Source organism: Wasmannia auropunctata, unplaced genomic scaffold, assembly GCF_000956235.1.
Source record: "Wasmannia auropunctata unplaced genomic scaffold, wasmannia.A_1.0 LD336026.1, whole genome shotgun sequence".
NCBI classification, from domain to species: domain Eukaryota; kingdom Metazoa; phylum Arthropoda; class Insecta; order Hymenoptera; family Formicidae; genus Wasmannia; species Wasmannia auropunctata.
In genome coordinates, this window is record NW_012026864.1 from 1,273,422 (window position 1) to 1,300,075 (window position 26,654).

The 26,654-nt window shown below is 35.8% G+C and overlaps 6 protein-coding genes across 10 annotated transcripts in view; 2 read left to right on the top strand and 4 right to left on the bottom strand.

The window, feature by feature from the left end:
- Nucleotides 1-4,155: 4,155 nt before the first annotated feature.
- Nucleotides 4,156-10,110, top strand: LOC105452718 (zinc transporter 1). 5 transcript variants are annotated; one of them, XM_011694087.1, is made up of 9 exons: nt 4,156-4,246; nt 5,646-5,837; nt 5,958-6,180; nt 7,174-7,435; nt 7,529-7,646; nt 7,763-7,978; nt 8,401-8,511; nt 8,583-8,748; nt 9,130-9,219. In XM_011694087.1, exons 2-9 carry the CDS (start codon nt 5,661-5,663, stop codon nt 9,135-9,137), a joined length of 1,281 nt encoding a protein of 426 aa, XP_011692389.1. In that variant the 5' UTR covers nt 4,156-4,246; nt 5,646-5,660; the 3' UTR covers nt 9,138-9,219. The 5 variants fall into 5 exon arrangements, with proteins under 5 accessions (XP_011692389.1, XP_011692385.1, XP_011692386.1 ...); XM_011694083.1 differs by lacking the exon at nt 8,583-8,748 and having other exon boundaries at nt 9,130-10,110; XM_011694084.1 differs by lacking the exons at nt 4,156-4,246; nt 8,583-8,748 and adding an exon at nt 4,491-5,154 and having other exon boundaries at nt 9,130-10,110.
- An 80-nt stretch (nt 10,111-10,190) lies between these two features.
- LOC105452719 (trypsin-3) lies at nt 10,191-13,461 on the bottom strand. The gene is made up of 6 exons (XM_011694088.1): nt 12,338-13,461; nt 11,812-11,900; nt 11,350-11,585; nt 10,960-11,199; nt 10,558-10,753; nt 10,191-10,471 (listed from the first exon to the last, which is right to left on the bottom strand). The coding sequence occupies exons 1-6, from the start codon at nt 12,465-12,467 to the stop codon at nt 10,313-10,315; spliced, it is 1,050 nt and encodes a 349-aa protein (XP_011692390.1). The 5' UTR covers nt 12,468-13,461; the 3' UTR covers nt 10,191-10,312.
- Nucleotides 13,462-13,548: 87 nt separating this feature from the next.
- LOC105452720 (peroxisomal membrane protein PEX16) lies at nt 13,549-16,357 on the bottom strand. Its single transcript, XM_011694089.1, has 5 exons — nt 15,924-16,357; nt 15,579-15,825; nt 14,742-15,018; nt 14,130-14,233; nt 13,549-14,041 (listed from the first exon to the last, which is right to left on the bottom strand). The coding sequence occupies exons 1-5, from the start codon at nt 16,048-16,050 to the stop codon at nt 13,786-13,788; spliced, it is 1,011 nt and encodes a 336-aa protein (XP_011692391.1). The 5' UTR covers nt 16,051-16,357; the 3' UTR covers nt 13,549-13,785.
- A 1,391-nt stretch (nt 16,358-17,748) lies between these two features.
- Nucleotides 17,749-22,556, top strand: LOC105452721 (lysoplasmalogenase-like protein TMEM86A). The gene is made up of 6 exons (XM_011694090.1): nt 17,749-18,100; nt 20,192-20,355; nt 20,472-20,665; nt 20,787-20,902; nt 21,125-21,232; nt 21,362-22,556. The coding sequence occupies exons 1-6, from the start codon at nt 18,080-18,082 to the stop codon at nt 21,476-21,478; spliced, it is 720 nt and encodes a 239-aa protein (XP_011692392.1). The 5' UTR covers nt 17,749-18,079; the 3' UTR covers nt 21,479-22,556.
- Nucleotides 22,557-22,917: 361 nt separating this feature from the next.
- On the bottom strand, nt 22,918-24,314 carry LOC105452723 (dehydrogenase/reductase SDR family member 4-like). The gene is made up of 4 exons (XM_011694091.1): nt 24,127-24,314; nt 23,665-23,981; nt 23,356-23,557; nt 22,918-23,271 (listed from the first exon to the last, which is right to left on the bottom strand). Exons 2-4 carry the CDS (start codon nt 23,979-23,981, stop codon nt 23,026-23,028), a joined length of 765 nt encoding a protein of 254 aa, XP_011692393.1. The 5' UTR covers nt 24,127-24,314; the 3' UTR covers nt 22,918-23,025.
- Nucleotides 24,315-26,012: 1,698 nt separating this feature from the next.
- The window catches only part of LOC105452897 (L-xylulose reductase-like), an 8,374-nt gene continuing 7,732 nt past the window's right edge, over nt 26,013-26,654 (bottom strand). Inside the window, exons 7-8 of the mRNA XM_011694449.1 lie at nt 26,623-26,654; nt 26,013-26,526 (exon numbers count right to left, since the gene is read on the bottom strand). Of these exons, the coding sequence (XP_011692751.1) occupies nt 26,284-26,526; nt 26,623-26,654 (275 nt within the window). The 3' untranslated portion in view covers nt 26,013-26,283. The remainder of the gene's footprint in view (nt 26,527-26,622) is intronic.

Consider the following 26,654-nt stretch of genomic DNA (forward strand, 5'->3'; position numbering starts at 1 on the left):
AATAAGGAAAGATACCATACCGCCGCCCTGCGTCTCCCCGATCCCAGCCCAAGCCAAGTAGGGCGGACGGTCGCTGGTTAGCAAAACTATTTACGAAGTAATTATTACTTATCTTAGAAAAATTGTGGAAGACCTGTAGCACTTTGTATAAACGAAACTTTTAACTGCTGTTTTCGAACACGATGTTGGTCGCTAGGACAGTTGAGAATATTGATAGAATAAAACTAGGGAACCGTTGTTCGAGTTAAATTTATTGTTAGACGTGATGATAGCGTGTAAGGTATAGAAGTTTTTAGAGGGGTTTAAAAAAAAAAACAAGCGCGTCAGTATTAGTCAAGTGCCATAGTAGCCAACATCGCGAGATGCAGCTAGAGAAAAAACTAAAACTGAACGCTCATCGTTAATAATACCCGATTGTAGTGATTTAGACGTAAGTGATTAGCGTTAGATCGTATTTAATATCAATCGAAGTTTATCGACAATGTCGCAACGTAGTAAATGATAGCAAATCAAGAGACAGAGAGTGAGAGAGAGAGAGAGAGAAAGAGAATATGTGAGGGGGGGTGGTAGCGATTTTTATAGACTTGTCGAAATTTTATTTGTTCAATTTGCTTTTAATTATTATTGACATTAGCCAAATATGGTGCTCGAGCTGTAAACTGTGACATCAATCGACCTCATACTCGTGATATAATTATATTTAAACGAGTATCCGTTCGATTTTCTTAAAAAAAAAAAAACTACCAGATATATAAAATAGTGTTGGCAATAGTAGAAAGTAGGGAAACGTAAAGAAGAAGAATAAAAAAACGGCGTTACAGTTCTTCCAAATTTTGTCTAAGCTACAATTGACGATTATTGCGGTAAAAAAATATTACTCCTTTTCGTAGGTTTACATTTATACCGATTTTTCAGCGCACTTATTAAAAAAAGAAAAATATATCAACGAGGTGAAAGTAAAAAAAGAGATGGGAGAAGGAGTTTCGAAGAGATTTGAAAGACGCTATTGCTATTACTACCGATTATTGCGTTTATTTCGGTAGATTGTATATAGAATTACTACATTCGTATTATCGACGACGGCTGAAATAGCTGAAATCGAGAATAATAAATGTGACTTTGTAAGAAATTCAAATGTATGGTACTCTGGACCCTGTTCATCCTTAACCCGGCAGTGGTACCATAGAGCTAGACGAAATACCCTACGAGAAAAGAGAAAACAGAAATTGCATCTCAAATGCAAAATTACATTTCGAGCTATAATCACTTTTACGAGAGTGCACATTTAAATTACTCTCCGAACTGAAACGCCAAATACTGTAAAGAAAAAAGTTATACTTCATCTATTATAAAGTACACACACAAAGATTTATTTTTACATCTTTACGAAAAGTATATCAGTAAGTAACAAATCCTGCAGCAACGAAAATGCGCGAGTGAGAGTTTCGAAATGTTGCATTTTATTTTTGCATTCGCGTGATACGGAAACACGTGACATTTTCTTTCATTGATATTTGAAATAAGAATAGAAATTTTTATTTTTTTAATTTCTATCGAGCAAAAATGTTTTTTTTTTATTGCAGTTTTAGTATATTCCTCCATCGTGATGTTACTTATAACAATAAGTACTGTATTTGGAGAATATCATTCTTTGTCGAAATTCAATATACGTAACGTAAAATTAAGCGTGTTTAAACATTTGTATTAAGAAACTTCGTTTCTCTTATCCTGCCATTTTTCGTGAAAAAAGTAAAGCATTTATAGAGTGAATTAAGTAGGTCGATATTGTAATCATAAGTATAATTTTTTATGTTCATGGAATTCCGAGAGATATTCCGATAGATTGTTTTTTAGGAAGCGGTGCTAATACTTTTTTACTCTAATGTGAAATTTGTAACAAACTTATCCCATCCTATGGATGGTAACTTCGAATTTTGTTTCTAGAAGGAAATATTCAAACGTTTAATGTACATATACTAACGTGTAAACATGGACCCGTTTACATCGATCTCAATAAATGTAAAAAGAATAGAGAAGAAAAAATTGAAGTGTCACATCTCTTTTTTATATATGAAAAGAATTTATTTCTTATATTATATTTATAAATTTAGAAAGTACATTTAAATATCTCTTTAATTGAACTTTTTAGACTTATTGAAACATATTTACTCCATTATTTTATTTATTAAATATGTGAAAAATGATGCTTCAAGGACAGTTAGATTTTGAATACAAACATAGGTATCGAAGTCCCAGGTTGATTTTTAAAAATCATGAAGAGTAAATCAAAAAATATGAATATAAAGATCGATTTTTGTATTATAAATTTTATAATTTTATGTAAGTATGTAATATTTGTGTCTTTCATTATATGTACGCCCGTGTATGCGTTTTATATTTTATGTTGATTATCTAATCTTGATATAGTTAAAGTTTTGAAATTAAGTTTATTCAATTCCATATTTGAGTGCATTTATCAGCATCTTAAAAGTTACTTTCCTTTAGTTTTTAATTAATATTTCTGAATAATAACTAATTTGTCAAGAATCACGCGGTCTCAATCTTCTGCAAGAAAAATATAAAAAATTTATATAAGTCTCTTGAAAACTCCGTCATATCGACAACAAACAAATTCTACCACTGCCGAGTTAAACGTCTACCATACATAACGTTCCGCTTAATTTTCCAAAAAAACACAAATTTTTTTGTAGCTTTAATATGTACTTACGTTGCTTAGGTATCCGATTTTTGTACGCTTACACGCCTCTTCCGGTCTTCAGCTGTACATTTTATTTGTAAATTTTTTTTATATGTAAGAAATCGCGCGAATATACCGCCGAAACCGCTGCGGAATTGCGTATCGGAGAAGATTAAAAAAAAAAAGAAGAGGAGGATATTATGTTTTCACACGTAGACTTTGCGTTCGAAAGTGAAACGTTCTCCGGACACCTCGCGTCGTTACGAAATATGTGGTATTTACATATGTCTGACGATTTAGACCGATTGATGATGATTGTCGGTTCCGAATTTGTTCGGAAGCGACAAGTTGAACGTATTGTGCCTGTGCTACAAATATTTGAAATAATAAAGATACAACTCTCGCTATATGCATAATATTGCTTCCTACGAATTTATAATCTTACTATTTTCGAAACGCATGGCAATGTTCTTGACAATCTGAAAGCAATAATTATAAATATATTAATTTTAAGAACTTCATATATATACACCAACTATTACTTTTTACATTTCAAGATTACATATGACAATTACAGATTCGAAAATATTATTTATATTTGCGAGACGGAATTTATCGCAAGTCCGAGCAGCCATCTGTCGTAGACAGATTTTGCAAAGCATGCGATCTAATCTATAACTAACAAAATGTGATGGCAGTTTGCTGGCAAACGTCGATTAGAATTTTTTTAATATAGTTATTAAATGGATTCTTCTCGATTCTCTGTTGACAGATTACTGTAGTAATTAAGGCATGAGCTTAATGCAATAAAGATAGGATTAATAGGTAAAACAAGGTACGCATAGAATACATAGTATTAATTAAGATTAACGGAGAAAACTTATGGATAAAAAAATGAACAAGAAAAAGTTGTGAATGAGACTACAATGCATAAGAGTAATTTTGTTCCTTTCAGCTGTATTAGAACAACACTGGAAGAGACCAGGACAGGCGAGGGTTCGAAGTCATTTCGATCTTAATATTTTGTTTTTTATTAATTAACTATTTTCTTAAATTAAAAGAATTTTTGCACAATTCTCCGCGGGCAATCGACGAATTACTTTTCGTAATTGTCCTCCACTGACACCGCGCATGCGTGAGAAACCCAGCCCCCGCCTGGCGCGACGACGCGCTCTTCGTGGAAGTTTTACGAACGCAGGTCAGCACCGTCCGTCAGCGTCTTCGTCTGCCTCTCGTTCGTCCCCGCGGCGTGCGTGCGTGCGTGCCGTCAGCCGTGCCGTGCGAAGGGGAAGGAAGGAGGGATCAGTTGGGCCATGGGCGCTACGGTCACGGTGCCCCGCGAGTTCATGTCGTGTGCCTTGTCTGTACCTGCCAGCGATGCGCTCCGCGCGTACGCGTGATCGCGCGACGGAACATGTCCAGAGACGTTCTTCACGCGCCGTGTTCAATTAGGGTCACTTGACTGCGGATCGGTGGTGGCGAACGCGAAGGCGAGACGGCGAAACTTAAACACGGAACGCGACGACGAATTCCCTCTCCCCCTCGCAGGTGAGTGCGGCAAGCGTGCCTGTCCTTTTTTTCCCCCTCCGCCCCTTTTTTTTGGCGATTTTTTTTGCTCCCGGGGACGCTGGATGTGACACCGCTGACCCACAGCGATCCCGAATGAATTTTTCAGCGGAGCGTCAAACGGGGCCAGTGGGAGACAATCGGAAATCGTTGATGTTATCGACTTATTCTCTCTGTTCGATAAAAATATTGTAACATGGGTGTTCACATGTATAAACTTCATATATACGGAGTATGCTTCGCTATGTGTACATCTGCAAAACGCCGAAGGATCGCGTAAATTGTAAATTAAACGCGTTATACGAACTGAAACGTCCGGATATTCGGGTGTCGAGATGACCAGGAACGACCGACACGATCACGTCGGCAACGTCAGCGCTCTTCCATTATCGCCGAGCCCGTTTTGATAGCCGCGAGTGACAGAGAGAATAATCGAGAAGATTTTTATCCCGGCCCAGAGCCGGCTGTCTCTCGCCGATTCCGTCGCGGCGCGTCCCCCCTCAAGGTCCCCCCCTCGATTCGCGATGATTCTCTCCCCGCGCGAATGAATCACGGTGTGTACCTTTCTCGCCGTTCCGCCGTATGATTCATATTCGTGTTTTTCCGTCTCCCTTTCCCCCTGACCATCCCCCCAGACGTTGCCGAACTCATGGCAAATGGATATAAGGAAAAATTGTTTCCACGCGTAACGACTTGGCGCGGCACGTGTTGCGTAGCGCGCGCGATACTATCTCGTCGTCCTCGATCGTCTCCCGAGCGTCGAGTAAGAAGAGACGCGGCCTGCCTCGGTCTGTCGACCTGCCGCCGCGAGAGAAACGTCGCTTCCTCGCCCTCCTCGGATAATCCGCTCTGAATATTCGCGTGTTCCTGATAAACAAACAAAGGCCACGGTAGGGAGAGAAAAAAACGGAGAGAGTGCACGTTCGGAATTCATTAGATTTTTCTCACGTCCCGCGATAAACAGGAGCAATTTTCCGTCGCAATTTTCGATATCTCGAGTACCGTGTCCCTTCCCGGAGGAGGAGCGAATTTCCGCAACCGACGTCACGTCCTCGTCTGCGTCAGCCAGTTCGGTATTTGACATTGCGATGTATATCCGCGACGAGAACGATTACACCTTCCTTTAACTTTGTATTTTGTTCTTTTGCATTGTGATAAATTGTCCGATGTAACACGTATTTTTTTTCCCCTCGCACTTGAGTGGCTGCAGATTCAGGCGGTTATAAAAATAAATGCATATTATTAGAAATATTCTTCTTGCGGAGAGAGAGAGGGAGGGAGGAGAGAGCTTCAGATATTATCCTGAGGCAACAACGTGCACAGGACGTGCTCCACGCGCCTTGTCATAAACTTGCTTACGTTTCCGATTTTTTTTTTTCAGGTCTGCGGAGATACCATGGGTCGTTACACGGGAAAGAAATGTCGTCTTTTGACAATGTTATGGCTGACAGCTTTATTTTTTTTAGTCGAAATCGTAGTTGGTTACGTGACCAACTCAATGGCTTTAATAGCAGATAGTTTTCATATGTTGTCAGACGTAGCCGCTTTAGTGGTGGCGTTTCTCTCGGTAAAGGTAAGCTGTCTGCAGTGTCGGTTTTCAATTTTATTGGAAATATTTCAAAATTTTACTGTACAATATCCTTGTATTGATATCGGTATATCGATTGTTTACAAGCACATTTTGATGTTGCAGATGTCGCCGAAGAAATGGTCCAAGAACACGTTCGGCTGGGCCAGAGCCGAGGTGTTGGGTGCCTTGGTGAACGCCGTGTTCTTGGTCGCTTTGTGTTTTAGTATTACCGTGGAGGCGTGTAAGAGATTTATCGAGGTGGAAGAGATACACGAGGCCAAGCTACTCGTCGGAGTCGGGGCACTTGGTTTGCTGGTGAATGTGATAGGTTTATGCTTGTTTCATGGTGAGTATCCACCTGTGCGTTATGCGACTCTAGCTTTATTTGTTTGTTTGATAACGTTTGAGATAAAATACGACACTTATTTTGTAACAGACATTTGTCCTTGTTTTTTTTAAAGTAATCTAAACTTGTCTTGTTTGCTAGAAGTGTGAAAAAAAACACAGGCAATATAATAAATATCTATGTATTAATATTTAAAATGCACAGAATATGCACTTGTACAGCAATTTTTATTATTACTTTTTCTTTCTGTTAGATAATTTTTGCAAAATATTTTTCCATATATTTTATATCTTAATTATTATCCTTTATGTCTAATCGTATATCTTGAAATCTTAATTATGATAATGGAAAAACAATATTGTACAATTAAATTGCTGTTCACATATAAGGTTCTTTGTTCAACTACGTCGTGATATTATCTTATTATTGGTACTCAAAAGATTTTGACTTGGCTCAAGATAAAGAGAAATTGATTATTAAATGTCCACTTGGTTATAGCGAACGTATTAACGCAGCAAGATTTGAAATAAAAAAGCTTCTGCAAACATAAGACGGAAATAAAAATCCTTATAAAGTTGTTGCAATAAATTTATATCTCAAGATTGCAAAGAGAAAAATGCCCGAGCTATACAAATGTTAAAAATTTACTAACGGGAAAAGGTGTCAATATCTACTCCATTATCTTATTGGCCTTATTGATCTTAAACTCGCTGTATCCGAGTATTTGGAGAATATTGAATTACTCGAGTGAATGAAAATTGATGCTAGAGGAAAAATTTTGTCATTTCATTGCGTTTTATAAAACATTAATTTTATATGTATATATTATGGATATGTATATATCCAGTATATTTTACAGTTATAACACTTGGCAAGAAATAAGCTAATATTTTTCTCTTTTAATTAATCGATTATAACATCCTATATCTTATATAGTGTAAGATAAAATTAATCTATTTTATCGGTAGATATTTATAAGTGCAATTATTGTAGAACATGGAAGTGCTCATGGTCACTCGCATGGTATATCTCGAAGTCATAATAGACTAAGCACTTTGGTGGGCACGGACGACAATGAGAACGACGAAGCTTACAGACCGTCGACACCCCAAGTGAAACGGGCGCATGGCCATTCGCACGATGCAAGTCAGATGAACATGCGAGGGGTGTTTCTTCATGTACTTTCCGACGCGTTGGGGTCCGTCATTGTAATTGTGTCCGCCTTAATTGTGTGGCTGACAGAGTGGCAGTATAGGTAATTGTACTTATACGCCCGCGTCTATTCTATATTGATACCGAAGAATTGAACGTGTTAATTTAAAATATGTTGATTTTTCTTTTTACATAGATTCTACATTGATCCTGCACTGTCGCTTTTATTAGTCATTCTTATCCTGCGCTCGGTGTGGCCACTACTTCAGGAATCAGCTTTAATTCTGTTGCAGACTGTGCCAACACACATTCAAGTAACACATTTTATTGACTTGTATAATGTAGTATATAACGAGACGTTTATAAACTACATGATATATGTATTTACGTTTTACACATTATACATATCTAATTTGCATGCATTATTCAGGTCGATGCTATACAGCAACGTTTGCTGGAGAACGTAGACGGTGTGTTAGCTGTACACGAGTTCCACGTATGGCAATTGGCGGGTGATCGTATTATAGCTAGCGCGCATATAAGATGTAGAAATCTTTCGGAATATATGAAAATTGCCGAGCAGGTTAAGGAGTTTTTCCATAACGAGGGTATACACTCGACGACTATTCAACCAGAATTTATTGACGTAAGCAGATATATAGCATTATAAAAGCCTACGTGCGTACGCAAAAAAATAACAAAAAAACATTAAGAATTTAGTTATAAAAACATTACGATAAAAAGTTTGTGCAAAAAAAAAAAGGAAACTAAGTGAGAATTTGTTACTTCGAGCAATAGATTTTTTTGTTAAAATACGTTTTAAGACTTTTTACGCTTCGGAAGATTGTAAGTTATTAAAAAGTCTAGTCCATGAGTCACGCGTAAGTTTAATGCGAATTTGATGCACGATCTTTTGTCTAGAGTTAATGATGCGTAAAGTAAGTGTTCGCGACGTTTCACGGATGAACGGCGTTTCAATCACAGCTTACGATTGGCTTTAATGTAGGATACCTTTTCTCGCTGCCAGATACTTCTGATGTATTAAAACACATTTTTCTGTCATTCTAGTATCATTCTAATAGCGAAATTAAAGAGACTCCCACGGAAGATTGCGTGTTGGATTGTCCAAAGACTGATAAGCCGTGCAATCATGCGACGTGCTGTGGTCCTTCCAAACAAGTAAGTGGTGCCGCGTCATTAGTTTCGCGTGTTCTTGCATCATTCATCGTTCATATTCTTCGGTTCCTTAGTATATCACGGAAAGAAATATAGATCCTCCATCTGCGTCCCTTAAATCAAAGTACCTCGAACGATGCTTAGAAGCCATAAAATCAGAATCAACTGTCACTATAGATCGCGACGACTATAGTTCTACTACGTCTGGGAACCTAAATTCTGTACTTCATCTATTTGAAAGTACAGTTATATGTTTGTGAAAGAAAAAAAATGCGTTTTACATGGTAAAGCTTAAATCGACTTGAATTGTTTAGAAGAATTAACTAGTCTCGTTTTACATTCGAATTCAAATTATTTATCTAAATTCGAAACCAAATTATAGTATATCAATATGATCAGTCGATGTGCAATTAAAATTATACGTAAAAAAAACCTACTTTTATTTTGTTTGAGTTATAAGATAAAAGAGAATTGCTCCATGTATTTATTAACACATACGTTACGACAAACATCGCCTGTATCGTAAAATTGATTTCTCTCGAGTTCTATTTTATCCATTAACCTTCCTGATAAGATTTGTAGATTTAATACGATTTATAGACAATAACTTATGTAATACAGGGTCGTGAGACTCCTTCACCTGGAGAGACGCCGTACATGTGCAGACAGCGTAATAGCCTGGCACGTTCGACCGGCTCTATAGGAGGAACGGAGCAGCAAGAAGTGAATGAAATGGAACGCGGACACTTGTTGTCACTGCCCGCCTCGCATCCAGCGTCGTTCCACTCCGTCCAAGTTCCCCACACTCACGTTAATACACCAGCTGTCTGAGCTCTCATTGCATTATCAAATATCTACCTCCATAGTGAAAATACGCGAGAGACGCGTCACGATTTATTGTACAAGTACAATAAATGTGTATCTACATAGAATTCATTAATATGACAGTTGATGGCAGTGGTTGAACTATGTATTAGGCGATTGCTTATATTAATTGATAAATTAATACATTCGTGAAATCGAAACGAATTAAAATTATCGATAAATTTTTTCTTCCTTTTGATCAGTTTAGCGAATAATTTGTCAATTTCTCGTCTTTGCCATCAATTTACTTATAATAAATAATTAAGATACTTGATAATTACAATCCAAAGGCATATTAATACCAAATATATTACGTTATATAATGCTCTATACGCTCTATACGCCCGATATAAATAAAATATTGAATTTTTACTATAAATTTCTTAGAGACAATTTTCAAAATTACAAAATTTTACGACTGTTTGATGCATAATTTAACGCATAAAATATGTAATTTAAGTTAGGTATTTTTTTAAATCTCACTTGTACATTGATTGACACTGCGGTTTTTTATTTTAAAAAAACCCACTTTGCGAAGCTCTTTATTTATATGTAATTTTTATTGCGTTACGATACGTAATTATGTAAAATAGGACGCAAATCTATAAGCAAAGAGTACCAAATCTCTTCGTTAGGTCTATATATTCTTTCCTCCATATAATTCTTAAATGTTAAGTCTGTATATTTTTTATGTATTTCTTATAGATTTAAGCAATTATAAAAGAAAATTACAAAAAATGTGTATCAATTGTTTCCGTGTTCCATGTATAATACTCGTACACAATCCCTTCAATTTCTCTCAAAGAGAATATTTTGTATCAATGTATATCAATAATTTATTGCACATTTTTTACAAGATTTAACTTGTTATGAATATAGTTTTCTTGTTTAATCAATATTTTTAAAATTAATATTAATATTAGCGCTTATGTTTCAAGAGCTACGTCAGTAGCTGTTGATCGATCCAGGCACGGAAATTGAACACGTTAGTATATACACCGGGTACCCCTGCACCTGCGCAACCTATTCCCCACGTCACCAGTCCAACAACTTGATAAGGTCCGTTATTTGAGCACACCATCGGTGAACCTCCATCGTCCTTTAAAAGAAAAATTCATATAATGATATTGCTAGAATTAATTAATGAATACACTTAGCAAGAGGTAATGTAACATATTCTCTTACAGTGCACGCGTCTTTGCCAGGTTCCCCTCCCGCGCACATAAAACTGTTGTCCAGGACGAAGCCACCACCGAGTCTGGTCCTTCGAAGGGCCGCCTGGCAATCCGGTTGACTCAGCACAGGCACATCCACCTCTTTCAGGATACTCGGATTCGTTCCGCCTACAAAGGCTTGCTTTCCCCAGCCCGACACCCAGCATCTTTAAAATATTAATATTACATATAATCACGACGTTATTACAAAATATATTTCGACGCTCAACGAAACGATGATACAAAAACTAATATGATTGCAATCAACAAAACAGAAAGTGATATTATATATTTTATCGGTAGACTATCGGTAGAAAAGAATTTAAATGTGGGGAGAATTTTAAGTGATTTCGAATACCGAATATATACATACCTTGTTCCCGCAGGCACTGCTGAATTTGGCAAACACGCCGTATTAATGTTAGGAGCAGTTGTGATAGGAGCAGCCGAGCTTAGTCTAAGCACCGCTATATCGTTCTGAAGGTAATTTTGCGAATTGTATGAGGGGTGCAAAGTGACCCTTGAGACGATGATATCTACAAATGGATTAGGTTCAGTTTGAGTTTGAACGTCCCAATCACCCAGTCTCGCTTTGATCCCGCCCGCGGCATTTCTGTAACGCATTATTAATAAGTCCATACGAAGAATATAAGATAAATTGAAATATATATATATATATATATATCATATTTTGAAAACTGCTTCAGAAATTAATCCCTTTGAAGACAAAAGAGGCATATTTTTTCAAGAATTTAATGCTTACACGTAACCGGCCACTTTATGAGCGACGGTGAGAACATGCATTGGACTGATAAGCACTCCTCCTCCGACATAAGAGTTGCCGGTGGTCAAAATAACCACCATCCAGGGATATGCACCGTAAGGGGCTTGTCCCACCGGATGCGCGGTAGGTGCAATTTTTTGAACGCCGCAATAAGGATTATTTGTACCGCCGCCGGATGTACAGCAGTATACATATCCAGCAGGACAAGGCGATCCCTAAAAGTATATAAAAATTGCTATTAATATAATAATCTATTGGTTTGCAATAAATAATCGTTAGACACGTTTACTTATAAAAATGGTAATTTATTTCTTTTTATACAAAATTTTTATATAGAATTGGTAATTCTAATTTTTCTACAAATATATAATTATTTCGAAATGGAGTGTCACGTCGAAGTAATTTTCATTGTGCTCATTATTGTGAACTAAAATGTATTACCGTATTCACTATTCTAATGTCAATGCCGCCAGTGCCCGTGGGACAGGTAGTTCCAGGATAGCAAGAACAACCTTGATTCACGATATAAGCTATAAAGATAATAAAATGTGTCAGAAAACATTAATATTATAGTTTCTAAACAAAATACTAAATTTATTTTCTCTTTTTACGTTTAGAAATTCTTTGATATGAGATAATACATTTAAACTGTAAATCTTTCAAGTATTGTTAACAATATTTCTCACGCAATTAATATTTTGTTCAATGTCCATTTATATATTTTTTTTCATATTTCTTGTTATCATTTATATCTTATTAGTATTTCATATTTTTTCGAAATTCTTTGATATATCAGATAATACATTTAAACTATAAATCTTTCAAGTATCATTAATTAACAATATTTCTCACGTATAATTTTTTCATTGTCTACATTATTTTTTTCTTATTACATCTTATTAGTATTTCACATTTTTTTAGATCTTAGTAATAATATATATGTTTAATATTAATATTTAATATATACGTGACACAGCTGCCTGTGGCTGTGACGGCTGTGTTAGGGGAGGTGAGTTCCCAAAGGTGATCTGCGCGAGGACGAACCCCTGCTGCAACAGCTGGTACAACGACAGCAAAAACAGCAGAGCGTTATTCATCTTGATTGAAAGAGATCGAAGAGACAGAAAGAGCCGATCACACACCCTCGCGAACGAAACTGACTCACAACAAATAAAGCACGGAGTGCGGAATTTATATATATAATACACATAAATGCGTCAGCGCGAAGCAGTACGCTATTTCCGTTTTTTCGTAACTTGGAGGGAAACGTATTAGCTTGTGCATCCTACCGGACGAGTAATATAATGCATGACCTTTCACGGCGCGCTAGAAACGACGCTCTTGGAAAACACTCGTGCCAGACTTCCCGAAGCTGTGTGTACGTGTAAAACATCTGGCACGGGAGCGCGCGGGGGGGAAAAAAATAGAGGAGCAAATTGTTTCCGATTATAATTACGTGCAGGTGTAACAATTCACGTAGCACGTGCTCGCCAGGTAATAGCGCCCGGCGCGGTATTCCCAGCGCTTCTCCTTCAGGCCTTGCTCTTTCTCCCTCCGCGTCCATACCTCGGTGCGCGCAGAAAGAGCAAGGCCATCCCCGATAAATCTCATTGACAAATAGCCAACGAAGGTCAATAATCAGGAATCACCGGTGCGAGCAGATCATGAATCACGCATCGCTGATCTCATTCAACATTACGTATTAAAATACATATTGTTGTAAGAAAACATTGTTCCACAAGCGGCGATTAATCATTTTGCCCTCTGTGATTCGACACCTGTGATAAAAGGGCTGTTACACGAGCGAAGGTTACGACGCAGAATTATTACGAGTTACAAAAAAAATAGCGATATCTTCCATGTATTCTGTCTTAGCGTTCAAATTTTTTAAGGAAGCTGAAGGTTTAGTCTTTAAAAAATTTAGCTTGGTAAAAATAAAAAAAATACAGATCAGATAATAGAGATCATTTGTGAATCATATCAAAATCGTGCAAAAACGTTCGAATTGTTTGAAAAAGCTACAATAGGAATTCGGGAAACTCCGTCGAAACTATATTCGTCGAAATATAGCCGTCCTTCTTTTCGCTTCACGCTTACGTGCTAACGAGTTAACCGGGACGCTAATAAATTAATCAGAGCGAATTAACGACTGTTGAAGGAGAAAATAACTTCTCTCTATGCCCTTCATATATAATTTATTTCTATAAATTAATGAAATAAAATATACTAAATAGTTATAAACCAACCATCATCGCTTAGAATTCATAACAGAATTCATGATAGAATAATGTAAATAGATAGAAGTACAAAAATAACATTACTTTATGTCCCCAATTATTAGTAGATTGGAATGCTTACGATTATGCTGTTTTCGTATTTGTACAGAATTCAGCTCTCGTCTCTCGTAGCCTAAACTTAGCGCGACCACATGTAAAAATACATACTCTGCATATACGGTAAATTCTTTTTAACGGCACTCGTCAAGTACTTGGCGAGGGGCACGGAGGTAGATATCGTGTCGAGCAGCGAGTTTATCTTGTTGCGGCTGTATTTGTCGTAAAAGGGCGATCTCAAAATGTACAGCAGCAAGCTCAATCTTCGACGCACAAGCTCCTCTTCCTCATCCTTGCTAAATAATTCTCTTCGGGCGTAACGAGTGAAGATATTTAAACTGCGCAAACCAATGACAATCCGATTATTACGTAAAATATTCTAATTTCATCAATCACGTATTCAAGTAAGTTCAATATGCTGTCTACCTGGCTATATCGATGATAAGCGACAATATCCACGGTGGCCAGTGTTTCTGGTTGGTAATGTACATGCAGCCGAGATGAAGCAGTGGTTTTGTCACGTAAAGACTCTAGAAATTGTATATTTTGTTACATTAATTACATCTTTTGGATTAATATATAGTTAAAATATAATATAATCAATTTCAAAAATAATTTGTATAGATATATATATATATATATATATATATATATATAACAGGATTAAATAAAGACAACAAAACTGTGATGAATTTCCATGAAAACAAAATAAAGCTTAGCAATAGTTATCATTTTTATGTATTTTAAAATTTAGCAATCTAGATTTATGTTAATAAAAAAGAAATTCATAATAAAAATACTTTAACAAATTTTATAGATTGAGATATAACTGTGATAAATTTCCATGAAAACGAAATAAAGCTTAGCAATGGTTATCATTTTTATGTATTTTAAAATTTAGCAATCTAGATTTATCTTGATAAAAGAGAAATTCGTGATATAATACCTTGACAAATTCTATAGATTGAGATATAACATTTTGTTTTTATTACAAAACACTTATTATAACATACATGACAGTACTGTATTTTAACCAACCTCGGCTAGTTTAAGATTCCTCTCGGATTCCTGATTCTTAGCCAGATTCTCATTCTCGTCCGTGACAGGTGGCAGAGCCTTCCACGTTCGTATGTCTACAGGAACCGAATGTCTTATACTTCTGACAACGGTGCCCGATCTTTTCAGCATAAAGCCCTCCCTCAATTGCACACTGTCGATAACTTTATTGAACTTCTCTCTGTTGAGCGGCGGGGTCGCTGGACTTTTCGTCACGCGTTCCTTATATACATGAATTAACAGCAGTCGCAGTACGGACCTAAAGTACATAAACAAACGTTGATCGATAACATGAAATAAAAAGATTTAGGGTATTTTCCATTTAGTGTCAACAAGCTGACACAAGTATTGTTTTGTCTTTGTTACTCGTTAAATGCTAAGAAAGATGAGTTTGTGTTGACTAGTGTCACTAAATGGAAAGCACGCCTATGCCTATTTCCACCAATGTAGATTAACTTTCATCTCAGTTCATATTTCTCACACATAATTTTTACATTGTCTATTTATATTAATTTTTCTCATATTTTATATCTTATTAATATTTCTTTTTTTTTATAGATGTCAGCAATAATATATGCTTAATATTAATACATACTTGATGCCTGTGGCTGGTGCTAGGGAAAACTTGAGTCACTTACTCCTCATCTTTTTCCAGTTCTAAGAATTGGAAAAAAATGAAGAATAAGCCAAATCGAGATTAAAGTTGATCTTAATTGATGGAAACGGGCATTAGTACACGCATTCGAGAATAACTGCAGTTACGTCAAACGTGACGTTACGCCAAAACGAGAGAGAAAAAGTTGCTCGCCGAATTCTTACTTGAACAATTGTATAACTACGATCATCAGCCACTTTCCCTTTGGGCCCCACAACTTCTTGGCGGACACCTCGAGCAGCGTCTCCGTGTACTCCACCACGGTGAGCCAGATTTTAATCTTGGAGTCGAACTGAGGTATCTTCAGGTGCTGGCGCCTGCTGCTGTACATAAGCAAGTCGTTGCAGAGCACGATCAGATTCGGCATGGAATAAATCAATTCCACGGCCAAGGTCGAATTGCGCAATTGCCCTGCGAAGAACGTACATATACATTTTTAGTTTTCGCCGTAAACGCGACGGGAACGCGACGATAAAAAGCTCTGTTTTGACGGCTCGGTGTTCCCTAACCAAAACTGAAGTAGGATAAACATCTGACGGTAGCCTCGATATCCGTCAGTAGCTGCGGATTCGCCACGATCCACTTCTTGTACGACGCCAGCAGGTTGTTTAACGTGGAATTAACGCAGCTCGCCATCTCGTTGTTACGTTAATTATTTCAGCGTTATTCAGCTTTACAGCGAAATATCCGGTGGACACTTCAAAATTCCGCTTATCTCATTACGAAAACGTAAATCATTATGTCACATCACGTTGAGCACGTCAATTTGAGGCTAGAATCGGCCAGACACGTTCCGAAGGTCGGAGTCTGGAATCTTCGATATCAAATTCGATTCCCTGCGTCAAATCGACGCGCGAAAGGTCTCGAAAATCGATTTCTCTTTTTTTTTTTTTTTTGAAAGCTTTGCGTAAAGGCACATCCACAGATAAACGCGCGTACGCTTCAGAGAAATTGACCAATGAAACATCCAACCCGTAAAAGCAACGCGCCAACGCGAGATTTGTTCGTGTTGCTTGAAATCTCGTTAAAGTGCAAAAATTTTTGCGAGATAAATATATATTCAATGTTGGCGAGAGAGAGAGAGAGAGAGAGAGAGAAAACGCCGAGGATTTCGAAGTGCACAGAGTGCTAGCGACACGAACAAACCTGTGGTATAAATTATTCTATAATGAATATCGATTATGTCCACAACGGCGTTGTATTTAATTGATCAGTTTTAAGCTGAAACGTAAATGAATTAAATTTATATAAGATGTGTTTTGAAAATAAAATTGAAAAGATTTGATAGTCATTTTTTATTAATCAGTCGTAATTTAAATTAAATATATTTTGTAAATAATCAAGTTTTTCTGTTGAATTAACCGATCAAGATTAATTGATCGAGAGATTTAAGCGGTTTATGCAGGCCATAATCGTCACCTATTCCTGGAGTTTAAAATAACAATTTCAATGCTTTCGTTCATATAATAATACGTCATTATGAACGAAAGCATCGAAATCATTGTTTTGAACTTACCGCTTCTGGGAATAGTTATAAGCGATTACGGTCTACATAAATCATCAGGGCTTAATTAAATCTCTCGATCAGTTAACGCAATAGAAAAACTTGGCTATATGTATATAAAATATATAATTTAAATTATGACTAATTAATAAAAAATGACTATCAAAATTTTTCAATTATATCTCAAAACACTTCTTATGCAAAAACCTTGTTTAATTTATTTATGTCAGCTAGCTTCATAGTATAACAATAATTTTGATTAATTAAAATCTGGATATTATATCTGGATAACTTTTTAAATTGCACATTATAAATTTATATATATATATGAAATATAATATACACTCTTAAAAGAAAATTGTTTTTAGAAATCATTCATTGTCTGCTATATAATAAGTTACGTAGTTTTTATAAATATTTAAATATTTTTAAATAATTCAAATGGATATTAAATCTTTTCAATTATATTTCAAAACTCTTCGATCATATAAATGCAATTAATTTTCTATGTACATATAAAATATATATATATAAATTGTTTGTATCATTTGTTTTTATGTTTACCGTATAAAAATAATTAAAATTACCTGTGAATGATCGCCGAACCTAAAATAATTTTAATTACACCTCGAAAGTCTTTCCTAAGGTAATATTAAGTTTAAGAAATCGTTCGATCATTATCTGCAGCTCGTATAAGGAATGTGGTCGGGTCGCTATATATTTCGAAGTGCGCGCAGCCCTGACTGCAGGTCCGGACGGCGTTTGGCCGTCGACCGACCGGTTGGCCGCCCTGCCGCGAGGTAATCGGCGGTGGTGGTGCGCCGCGGCGACGACACACAACACAACACACAACACAAAACACACAGTGCTCGGTGCTCCGGACTGACGGGGACGGGGCGCGCGATGCGCCTGTGTGTGTGTGCGTGCGTTCGTGCGTGTGACGCGCGCGGTGGCGTCGGAAAGCGGTCGTATAAATAAACGGCGAGCCTCGCGAACGATCAGCACTCGCGGGGCCCGTCACGACGGTCTCGGTCGGTTGGACTCTCGCATCCGGAGTTGACACACAAGGCGGCTGCTGCTACTGCTGCTGCTGCTGCTGCGGCGTTGCTCCCTTCCCCCGTCCGCCCCGCGCCCTTCGGCCGCGGTGTCCTTCGGCCGAAGATGTCATCGCCTACACAAGTGGTAAGAGAGGACGTGCAGGTTGCGATAAGACAGCGGTTTCCGACGACAAAGGCGAACGTGGTCTCTCTCACCCCCTTTTTCCTTCGCGCTCGCTAATTTTATTTTATTTTGTTATCATTTATTTATTTATTTATTTATTTATTTAACTGTTTTATTTATTAAACCGAGCGAGTCATCTCCGCGATTGCCGCACTTCTGTGCCGCACCGTCGCCGTTCGATTTTTAAATCGAGAAAAGCTGCTAGCTGCTGCTGTTATTGTTTTGTTTTTCTCCCCCTTTTTTTTGTATGAATCACATACTCGCTCTTTCTCTGGCCCCTTCGTCGTGGACGCGCGCGGCATTATAGCGTAAAAATAGAATTTATTGAATTAATCGTGAGCTAACTCCGCGCGCGCGGTGGTTGAAAGATAAATATTCGGATTTGCTTATAGATACGTCACGACGTATCAAAAGCGTCGTAGATGCGCGCGAAATTATCGGAGCACCGTCAGACATCGCAGCTTTGTATCTTACGGAAAGAGTTTCTCTCGGGGGAGCCGTTTGATTTTCTGAGAGCGAGTCTGACGCTCGCGATTCTTGAATTCCGTTGTCCGCACGCGGTCGCAATTATGTCAATTAAAATGATTTGCATCCTTCTCGAAAAGTGAGAAAAAGAGGAAGCAATTAACACGGTCTTTTTGCGCCTGAAATAAATAATTTATGAGAATACACATAATTTGTTCGTAATTTATACACATTTTGTTCATTTACATTTTACTGAAATATTTTTTGCGGCTATATTTATAATTATTTGCAATTTACATACATTTCGTATCTACAGCTTGTAACTGAAACACGCAATAATTATATTCCAATACATATTAATGTATCTATACATATTAAAAGTTAATATGTTTACATATTTTTATTTTTTGCATCGTTTTGCAAGTGAAATCCTTCTACAAAATTCCCTTCTAGCGTTTCAAATAACCGGACGACTAAATTATTAATCATTAAGCTGCGACGTTAATTAACATTAATGAGCCACAAAATGCGAACGAGAATTACAAAGTGAAACGGCAGGAGAGTCTAGAATTTCCGTATTACGTGTGTCCTGTTGGAAATTTCTCAAAGATCAATCTAAATTGCGGTTGTTGCAATAGAGTGCTATTAGAGAAACTATCATATTGGCATAAAGTGACTACTCTATATCAAAGACTATTGTGCATCCTGACGGTACCAGTATTAGATAATGTACTATCATGTAACTGGCTGGATTAGGTCAATGATTAGGCCTCAGTGACTGCGGATAAATCTTGTTCAAACATGCACTATTATTAGGTAGATTTTGTGGATGAAGAATAGCTTGGTAAAAAATATTTTTTCGAATATTTGAATTTTTTATATGTATTATATTTTTTCTTTAAAAAATTACGAAATACTTATTATCGTTAAAAATGATAATAAATAAATTACTAATTAATTAGTAATTTAAAAATATAAAGAATTTTACAAAAGAATCATATTGAGTGCTGTTAATAATAATAATAATGCAATTACAGATTAAAAATTAATTTGTAATCGTGATTTGTTTCAACGAATTAAAAAAGATTGAATTAATTTTCAGTCTGCCGGTAAATTTTATTTACTCTTCTTCATAAGAAACGTGTTTACTCGACTTATTGATTTCATAAAGTGATTATTTGATTGTGAAATATTAAATGGTAAGTTAAAGATAATTAACAAAGATAATAGATAATATTTATAATGTAATCTACAATGTTCTCGAACTACTATCTCTATTTTATCAATTGTTATTAAACCATCATGTTTTTCGTACTCAGATAAGCTATCTTACGATAACTACTCCTGAAAAACATTAGCTTTGGTAATTTAGTTTAAAAAAAATTAATTTATGAATAAATTCATAATGGAAATATTTTTCTGTTACGCAGTCGTATAAACGTGATCTGAAAGAAAAAATGAATGATTTGCGAGTATTTATCGCACAAATGCTTTGTTTTTTTATCATCGCGACACTTCTGCGCAACACTTCATGCGTATCCGATACGAGTGTCTCGTAATAATTAAAGCGATATTTTTACATTTCAGATTAAAAGCGTCGGGCCGAAATTGGTACCGTTCTTCAAAAGCGTGTCCGTATATTTTGTATTACTCGCTGAACAGCCATCTCTGCTGACGGCGAGTCTCAAATGTTTACCGATAATAAGTCTCATTATTTTCGTCCTGTTACATGGGATTAGTTTGTCGAAAGAGTAAGTAAACGAGCGCTACTATTACATTTAACAATAAGCCAAACAATTTTATTTCGTAGTAAAAAAAAAGTCTTCGCTTTTTCAGCAATTATTAACGTATTCCTTTTTTTTTGCAGATATGCCTTCTCCAGGCGTATATTAACGGGATTAGTGTTTAGTTGCTTAGGTGACGCACTGTTAGTGTGGCCTAATTGCTTCGCCGCGGGGATGTGTATGTTCGCTGTTGCGCAAATCATGTATATATTTGCATTCGGATTCAAACCCCTCAATTTGACACTCGGGGCGGTACTGTACATGTCCTGTTCAGTTGGTAAGAATCACGAGTACTGATATACTGCGAATGTTTTCGCAAACGGACATCGGATATTGATTTTCGTCGATCCGCTATCTGGTGATTAATTGAGAGTGATGATTAATGCAACTGTTTTCAGTTATATACACTTTGATGCCTGGATTGAACGGAGTTTTAGCAATAGGAGTGCCAATTTATACAGTATTACTTACCACTATGGCGTGGAGGGCCATATCTAGAGTACAATTCTTCGGGGTAGGTTTATGCGATAATAATATAGACATTACAGAAATGGTGTTCTCCACTTTATATTTATCTGTTGAAATGTCTCTGTTTTATCTTAACTTCAAATATGTGACACTCTCTAATAATGAATTATTTATTAAAAAAAAAAATTTGCTGCAATCGGTATTAGTTCTTGCATCATAATCAAACACCAGAGAATTAATTTCTTATTCTAATTTTTTAATTTGTCAGGAGTGGACGTGGACTAAGTTGTGCAGTTGCATCGGAAGCATTTGCTTCGTCATATCTGACACTTTGCTCGGGTTTCATTATTTCCATAGTCCATTACCTTATTCTCAGGTACGTATGTACATATATATATATATATACATATTATGTGTATACACGGTACTTCTGAAAAGTAGCCTTGATGACTCTATGATAATTTTATGAAAGGTATAATAATGTTCGATTTTTTTTACTCCACAGGTATCCATTATGTTGACATACTATGCAGCACAATTAGGTATAGCATTGAGTGCAGTAGATTCGAAAAACAACAGTACCAGTAATACTGATAACAGAGTACCTGCCAGCAAAGGCTGAAACAATTATTCTTTATTGTTTATCTGGGTGAACTTATCTGCAGATGCTAAACGGATACGAAGGGGAGATCTTTTTACACGTCTGCTTTAAACTGTATGCAATTCCAGTAGGAAATCATTGTGATAATCATCTTTGACATATTGAATATTTCAAAGCCATATTATTGACTAAGGGGACTCTCGGAAGAGAGTTTTGGTGATAGGATGTTGTACCTACGATTGTAGAGATAGGTTTATATTTCTTTTTTTCTTTTTGTATTATTAATGCAATGCAAAGAAGTGTCCTATTAGAGAATTCATACTAGCCACACATTTGTGGTCTCCTATTTTTTGTATATGTATAAGAAAGGTTTAAAAATTTATATTATTAAGCATAGATATACTAGAATGTTCTTAAAAAGTTTTCAAATATTTCGTAACGGAAATTTAATTCGTCATTTTTATTAAGGAAAAAGATTATATTATATATTATATATTGCCTCCGAAGATCATTTCTCAAACGTAAAAAGAAGATATATTGTTAGCGTTAAGCGTTTCTTAAGAAAAAACCTACATTTAAAATTACGTGAAATTGATTATTTTTCATATATATTTGGGCCAAAATGCAACAGCTTGCCGGCGACATATCGCAAATGGCGAATATATTAAATCATACTTTTATAAAGAATGTTATTGTTGTATATATACGTTATGTAACATCTATAATCTATACTTGTTGTCAGTGTTATCATCCTTCGATGTAAATTATCATCTTACAGAGAACAAGTTGCAATATTATATTAGCTGTAAATTGTATTATACAGATATCTCTTAGGCGTCAATCTATATTAGGCGTTACTGTATACATCATGTTACACACGATATGTTATGTCTTTGTTATAACATGAATCGTTAACACTGCCATTTTCGTTGGCAAAATAAAAACTAAACGATTAGTTTAAAACAGATACAACTGAATGTCTCGTTAAATTAAATTTTCCAATATTTTCATAGTGCAAATATATTTATAAATATAGATATAAAATTACGAATGTTTATCAATTAAATTTTGAAATAGAACGTTCTTCGATTTAATCAGGTGTCTACTCGTTTTCTTTTGTGCTGTACACATGTTGATTATTGTTTCCTTGAGATTTAAATTTTCCTATCTCGATATAAAATTCTCTTCTATATGATCTTCTCTAAAATGTGCATTGTAAAATTGGAGATACTAAAGCTCACTCATTGCATTTTTGTAATGAATACAATTATTTAAAAATGAAATTGTTAAATTACTCATATCTGGCTACGCTATATAAGAATATTTTTATTTTATTTTCTCTTTTTGCAAAGGATAAAAGTATCTTTTTTATATAGAAATAACACAACAAACATAACAATTATGATATATATAAATATTTTTCAAATTTATCAAATATTTTTTCTATTTTCTTAGAATAAAATATAAATGTATGTAGCCTTTTGATAATATAAGTATATACGATATATATAATGTATATAAAAAATATAAAAAGCACATGTCATTTATACAGACGACGTAAAAGATTCTTAGCGAGGACACATGGCGTGTCTACCTCCATCCACAGGTAATGTCGCCCCTGTTATGAAACTCGCATCGTCGCTCGCTAGAAATGCAATGGTTTTCGCGACTTCGGACGTATTACCCGTTCTTCCTAGAGCATGCGTGTCTTTGCTATGCTCGAAAAAGCTCTCAAGTTCGTCCTCTCCGTATCTTCCACTCCGCCGATGTAAGTTTGTTACTATAACGCCAGGATTCACGGCATTCACGCGCACCTGATGCGTTAATTTAAGAGATAATTTTAGAGCGAAATAATACTCAAAAATCATATGAAACAGTTACATTATCTTTACACACACCTGTTTCGGTGCCAATTCCAAAGCGACGCAACGCGTAAACTGATCCACAGCCGCTTTACTCATGCAGTACGCCAGACACCCTGGGAAAGATCGTAATCCAGTAACGCTAGAAACGTTTACAATATTGCCCTTGCTCTCGATCAAGTGCGGCACCGCCAATGTTGTCAAATGAAATACCGAGCGAACGTTCACGTTGAAGCAACTATAAAGAACAACGTGTTTTCGTGATATCAGGGTATCAATGCACAATACTGTAATTTTTCTATTCCCAAAGGCATTTACGCTATTAAGCTCATTGTTCATACATACTTGTCGTACTGTTCCATGGTTGTGTTCTCTATACTACCGCCATCCAAAATTCCAGCGTTATTAACTAAAACGTCTAATTTGCCGTAGTGCTTGATCGTCGAGTCGATGATATTTTTCACATCGTTCTCATTGGTTAGCTCTCCCGTTACGATAAACGGCTTGGTTTGGCCGCATTGTTCGGCTACCTTGTCTAAATTCTCCTTATTGCGGCCGGTTATCGATAGCTTTGCACCGAGGTTAGCCAGGTGAATAGCAGTTGCAGCTCCTATTCCCGAGCTGGCCCCTGTTATCAGAACAACCTTTCCCGCGAAAGACATCTAAGGAAAAGCAATAAAACATTCTTCACAGTGTTGGAACGTAATTGTTGCAACGTAATACATATACATATGTGGAAATAAGGATCGCCGGTTATCGAATTATGCAAAATGTAGTTTGCGTCCAAATTTGCATATAATCACTTACCGTGATAGAGTACAAAGATACTGACGAACGAAAATTGCAAAACTTATATACTGAAGTGATAAAAAGCGCGATATCGCCTTCGTAACAGATGTCCTCTGCAACTGTCCGCAATGTCCTACACGCAGAAGTAAACAGACATACAGACACGGAATCAACGTGATAAGTGACTTGCGCTTCACATATATAAGATCTGCTCTGCCGGCTGCCCCACTCTTCTATTCAGGGACGGGTGATGTGTGCTACTAGCACTCTAAATATGTGTGCCTAAATACGGCCAAGTTTTTTTTTCTATTATAATTAATGCAATTTTTATTTTATTATTAATAACTATTAATTAATAAACAAAGCATTAATCTTCAATTATTAATAAAATAAGAATTATTTTAAAAAGAATGGGGAGAGTAATTGTTTTTGATATTTCTGAAGAGAGGAGGGTGCAATTAGATCTTGGCGGTACACTGCGGAAATATTTAATAGATTATTTAAATTTGCAAAACTGCCGTTGCAAATAAAAATAGCACATTATATATTATTAAAAAAATAAAAGTGCGAAGTATGTGTGTTACTATCTGCATATATATATTTTATATTATTATTATAGTACAAATCTGAGCAGGAGATAACATTTGGAAAGATAACACTATAAAAATTAATATGAAAATCTAATCGATACCGCGAAACCGTTGAAACAAGATTAGAAAAACGCCAATGTGGTATAAAGCGGATCTTGATGCTTATAATAATATTTTTATGCATTTTATGAGTCTTACAATTTCCAATTCAGGTAAACTACGCGCCGAATATTTTTATTGGACTTGAAACAGTCCTAAATTGAATCCGGACTACGTACCACAAATTAAAATAACAAGAAATTTACTAATTTTTGATACTAATGAGCATCTTAATAAAATCCTGTAAAATAATCAGCCCAGGGAGCAGGGAGATCGAGTTTAAATCCTAGCTGAGCTAATTAATATTTTTCGCAATAGCTATTTTACAGAATTTTTTGTATTATTGACGCAATGCCCCAGGCAGAACAGATTGGTCCATAGACGTCGATTCGACGTCTATAGACATTGAATCGACATCGAATTGATGTCTATAGACGTCGAGTCGACGTATATGGACCAATCTGCAGTTCTGCCTCGAGAGTTATTTTTGACATTTCTGAAGAGAGCAGGATGCAATTAGATCTTGGCGGCACACTGTAGACGTATTTAATAAATTATTTCTTTAAATTTGCAAAACTACCGTTGCAAATAAAAAATAGTACATTATATTACTTAAAAAATAAAAATGCGAAGTACGTATTATTAAAGTACATATTTTATATTATTATTATAATACAAATCTGAGCAGAAGATAACATTTAGAAAGATAACATCATGAAAATTAATATGAAAACCTAATCGATACCGCGAAAATTTAAACAAGATTAGAAACGCCAATATAGTATAAAACTGATCTTGATATTTAATAATAATATTTTTATGTGTTTTAATTATGAATCTTACAATTTCCAATTCAGGTAAACTACGCGCCGAATATTTTTATCAGACTTGAAGCAGCTTTAAATTGAATCCGGCCGACTACGTTCCACAAATTAAATTGACAAGAAATTTAGTGTTTGATGCTAATAAGCATCTTATAAAATTCCGTAGAATAATCCGCTCGGAGACCAGGAAGGTTGAGGTTTAAATTCTGGTTAAGGTAATATTTTTCGCAATAGTTATTGTACAGTACTTGTTTTATTATTAATGCAATGCAAAGAAGTCTTATCAGAGATTTCATACTAGAAGACCACACATTTGTGGTCTTCTATTTTTTGTATATGTATAATAAGAAAGAATTAAAAATCTGAAGGAAAAATGAAATTGTTAAATTAGTTATATTTTGGCTATGCTGTAGGAAAATTTTTATTTTATTTTTCCTTTTTGCAAATGTAAGGATAGAAATTTGTATAGAAACAACATAACAAACACGACAATTATGATATACATATATAAATCTTAAATATTTTTTCAATACGTTTTCTTAGAACTAACAGAATAGCATATAAATTGTATGTAGCCTTAATGTACGATATATATGATATAGTTTATACGTATAAAAGTATAATGTATGTCACTTAATATTTACATAGTCGACGTAAGATTTTTAGCAAGAACACATGGCGTGTCTACCTCCATCCACAGGTAGTGTCGCACCTGTTATAAAACTTGCATCGTCGCTCGCCAAAAATGCAATGGTCGTTGCTACTTCGGAAACGTCGCCCGTTCTTCCTAGAGGATGCGCGTCTTTGATATGCTCGAAAAAGCTCTTAACCTGATCTTCGCTCATTCCACTTCGCTTAAACAGTTTTGTTATTACAACGCCGGGATTCACGGCGTTTACGCGCACCTGTGCATTTTAGAGTTAATTAGTGCATTTTAGAAATAATAATATGACGCGAAATATACGATTAAAAATAGTATGAAACATTATCTTCATACGCACCTGTTGCGGTGCCAATTCTAAAGCGACGCAAC

What these genes read in the sequence shown, in the direction of transcription:
- LOC105452718 (XM_011694083.1), top strand. Translation starts at nt 5,661, where the DNA reads ATGGGTCGTTACACGGGAAAGAAATGTCGTCTTTTGACAATGTTATGG. An exon ending in TGGCGTTTCTCTCGGTAAAG is followed by an intron (nt 5,838 to 5,957) that starts GTAAGCTGTCTG and finishes TTGATGTTGCAG; the next exon opens with ATGTCGCCGAAGAAATGGTC. An exon ending in AGGTTTATGCTTGTTTCATG is followed by an intron (nt 6,181 to 7,173) that starts GTGAGTATCCAC and finishes CAATTATTGTAG; the next exon opens with AACATGGAAGTGCTCATGGT.
- LOC105452719 (XM_011694088.1), bottom strand. Translation starts at nt 12,467, where the DNA reads ATGAATAACGCTCTGCTGTTTTTGCTGTCGTTGTACCAGCTGTTGCAG. An exon ending in CATAAAGTGGCCGGTTACGT is followed by an intron (nt 11,200 to 11,349) that starts GTAAGCATTAAA and finishes AATGCGTTACAG; the next exon opens with AAATGCCGCGGGCGGGATCA. An exon ending in CTGGCAAAGACGCGTGCACT is followed by an intron (nt 10,472 to 10,557) that starts GTAAGAGAATAT and finishes TTTCTTTTAAAG; the next exon opens with GACGATGGAGGTTCACCGAT.
- LOC105452720 (XM_011694089.1), bottom strand. Translation starts at nt 16,050, where the DNA reads ATGGCGAGCTGCGTTAATTCCACGTTAAACAACCTGCTGGCGTCGTAC. An exon ending in TTTATCCTACTTCAGTTTTG is followed by an intron (nt 15,826 to 15,923) that starts GTTAGGGAACAC and finishes CGTTCTTCGCAG; the next exon opens with GGCAATTGCGCAATTCGACC. An exon ending in GTAGTTATACAATTGTTCAA is followed by an intron (nt 15,019 to 15,578) that starts GTAAGAATTCGG and finishes TATGTACTTTAG; the next exon opens with GTCCGTACTGCGACTGCTGT.
- LOC105452721 (XM_011694090.1), top strand. Translation starts at nt 18,080, where the DNA reads ATGTCATCGCCTACACAAGTG. An exon ending in TGTCATCGCCTACACAAGTG is followed by an intron (nt 18,101 to 20,191) that starts GTAAGAGAGGAC and finishes TTTACATTTCAG; the next exon opens with ATTAAAAGCGTCGGGCCGAA. An exon ending in GGGATTAGTTTGTCGAAAGA is followed by an intron (nt 20,356 to 20,471) that starts GTAAGTAAACGA and finishes TTTTTTTTGCAG; the next exon opens with ATATGCCTTCTCCAGGCGTA.
- LOC105452723 (XM_011694091.1), bottom strand. Translation starts at nt 23,981, where the DNA reads ATGTCTTTCGCGGGAAAGGTTGTTCTGATAACAGGGGCCAGCTCGGGA. An exon ending in ACCATGGAACAGTACGACAA is followed by an intron (nt 23,558 to 23,664) that starts GTATGTATGAAC and finishes TGTTCTTTATAG; the next exon opens with TTGCTTCAACGTGAACGTTC. An exon ending in TGGAATTGGCACCGAAACAG is followed by an intron (nt 23,272 to 23,355) that starts GTGTGTGTAAAG and finishes TTAACGCATCAG; the next exon opens with GTGCGCGTGAATGCCGTGAA.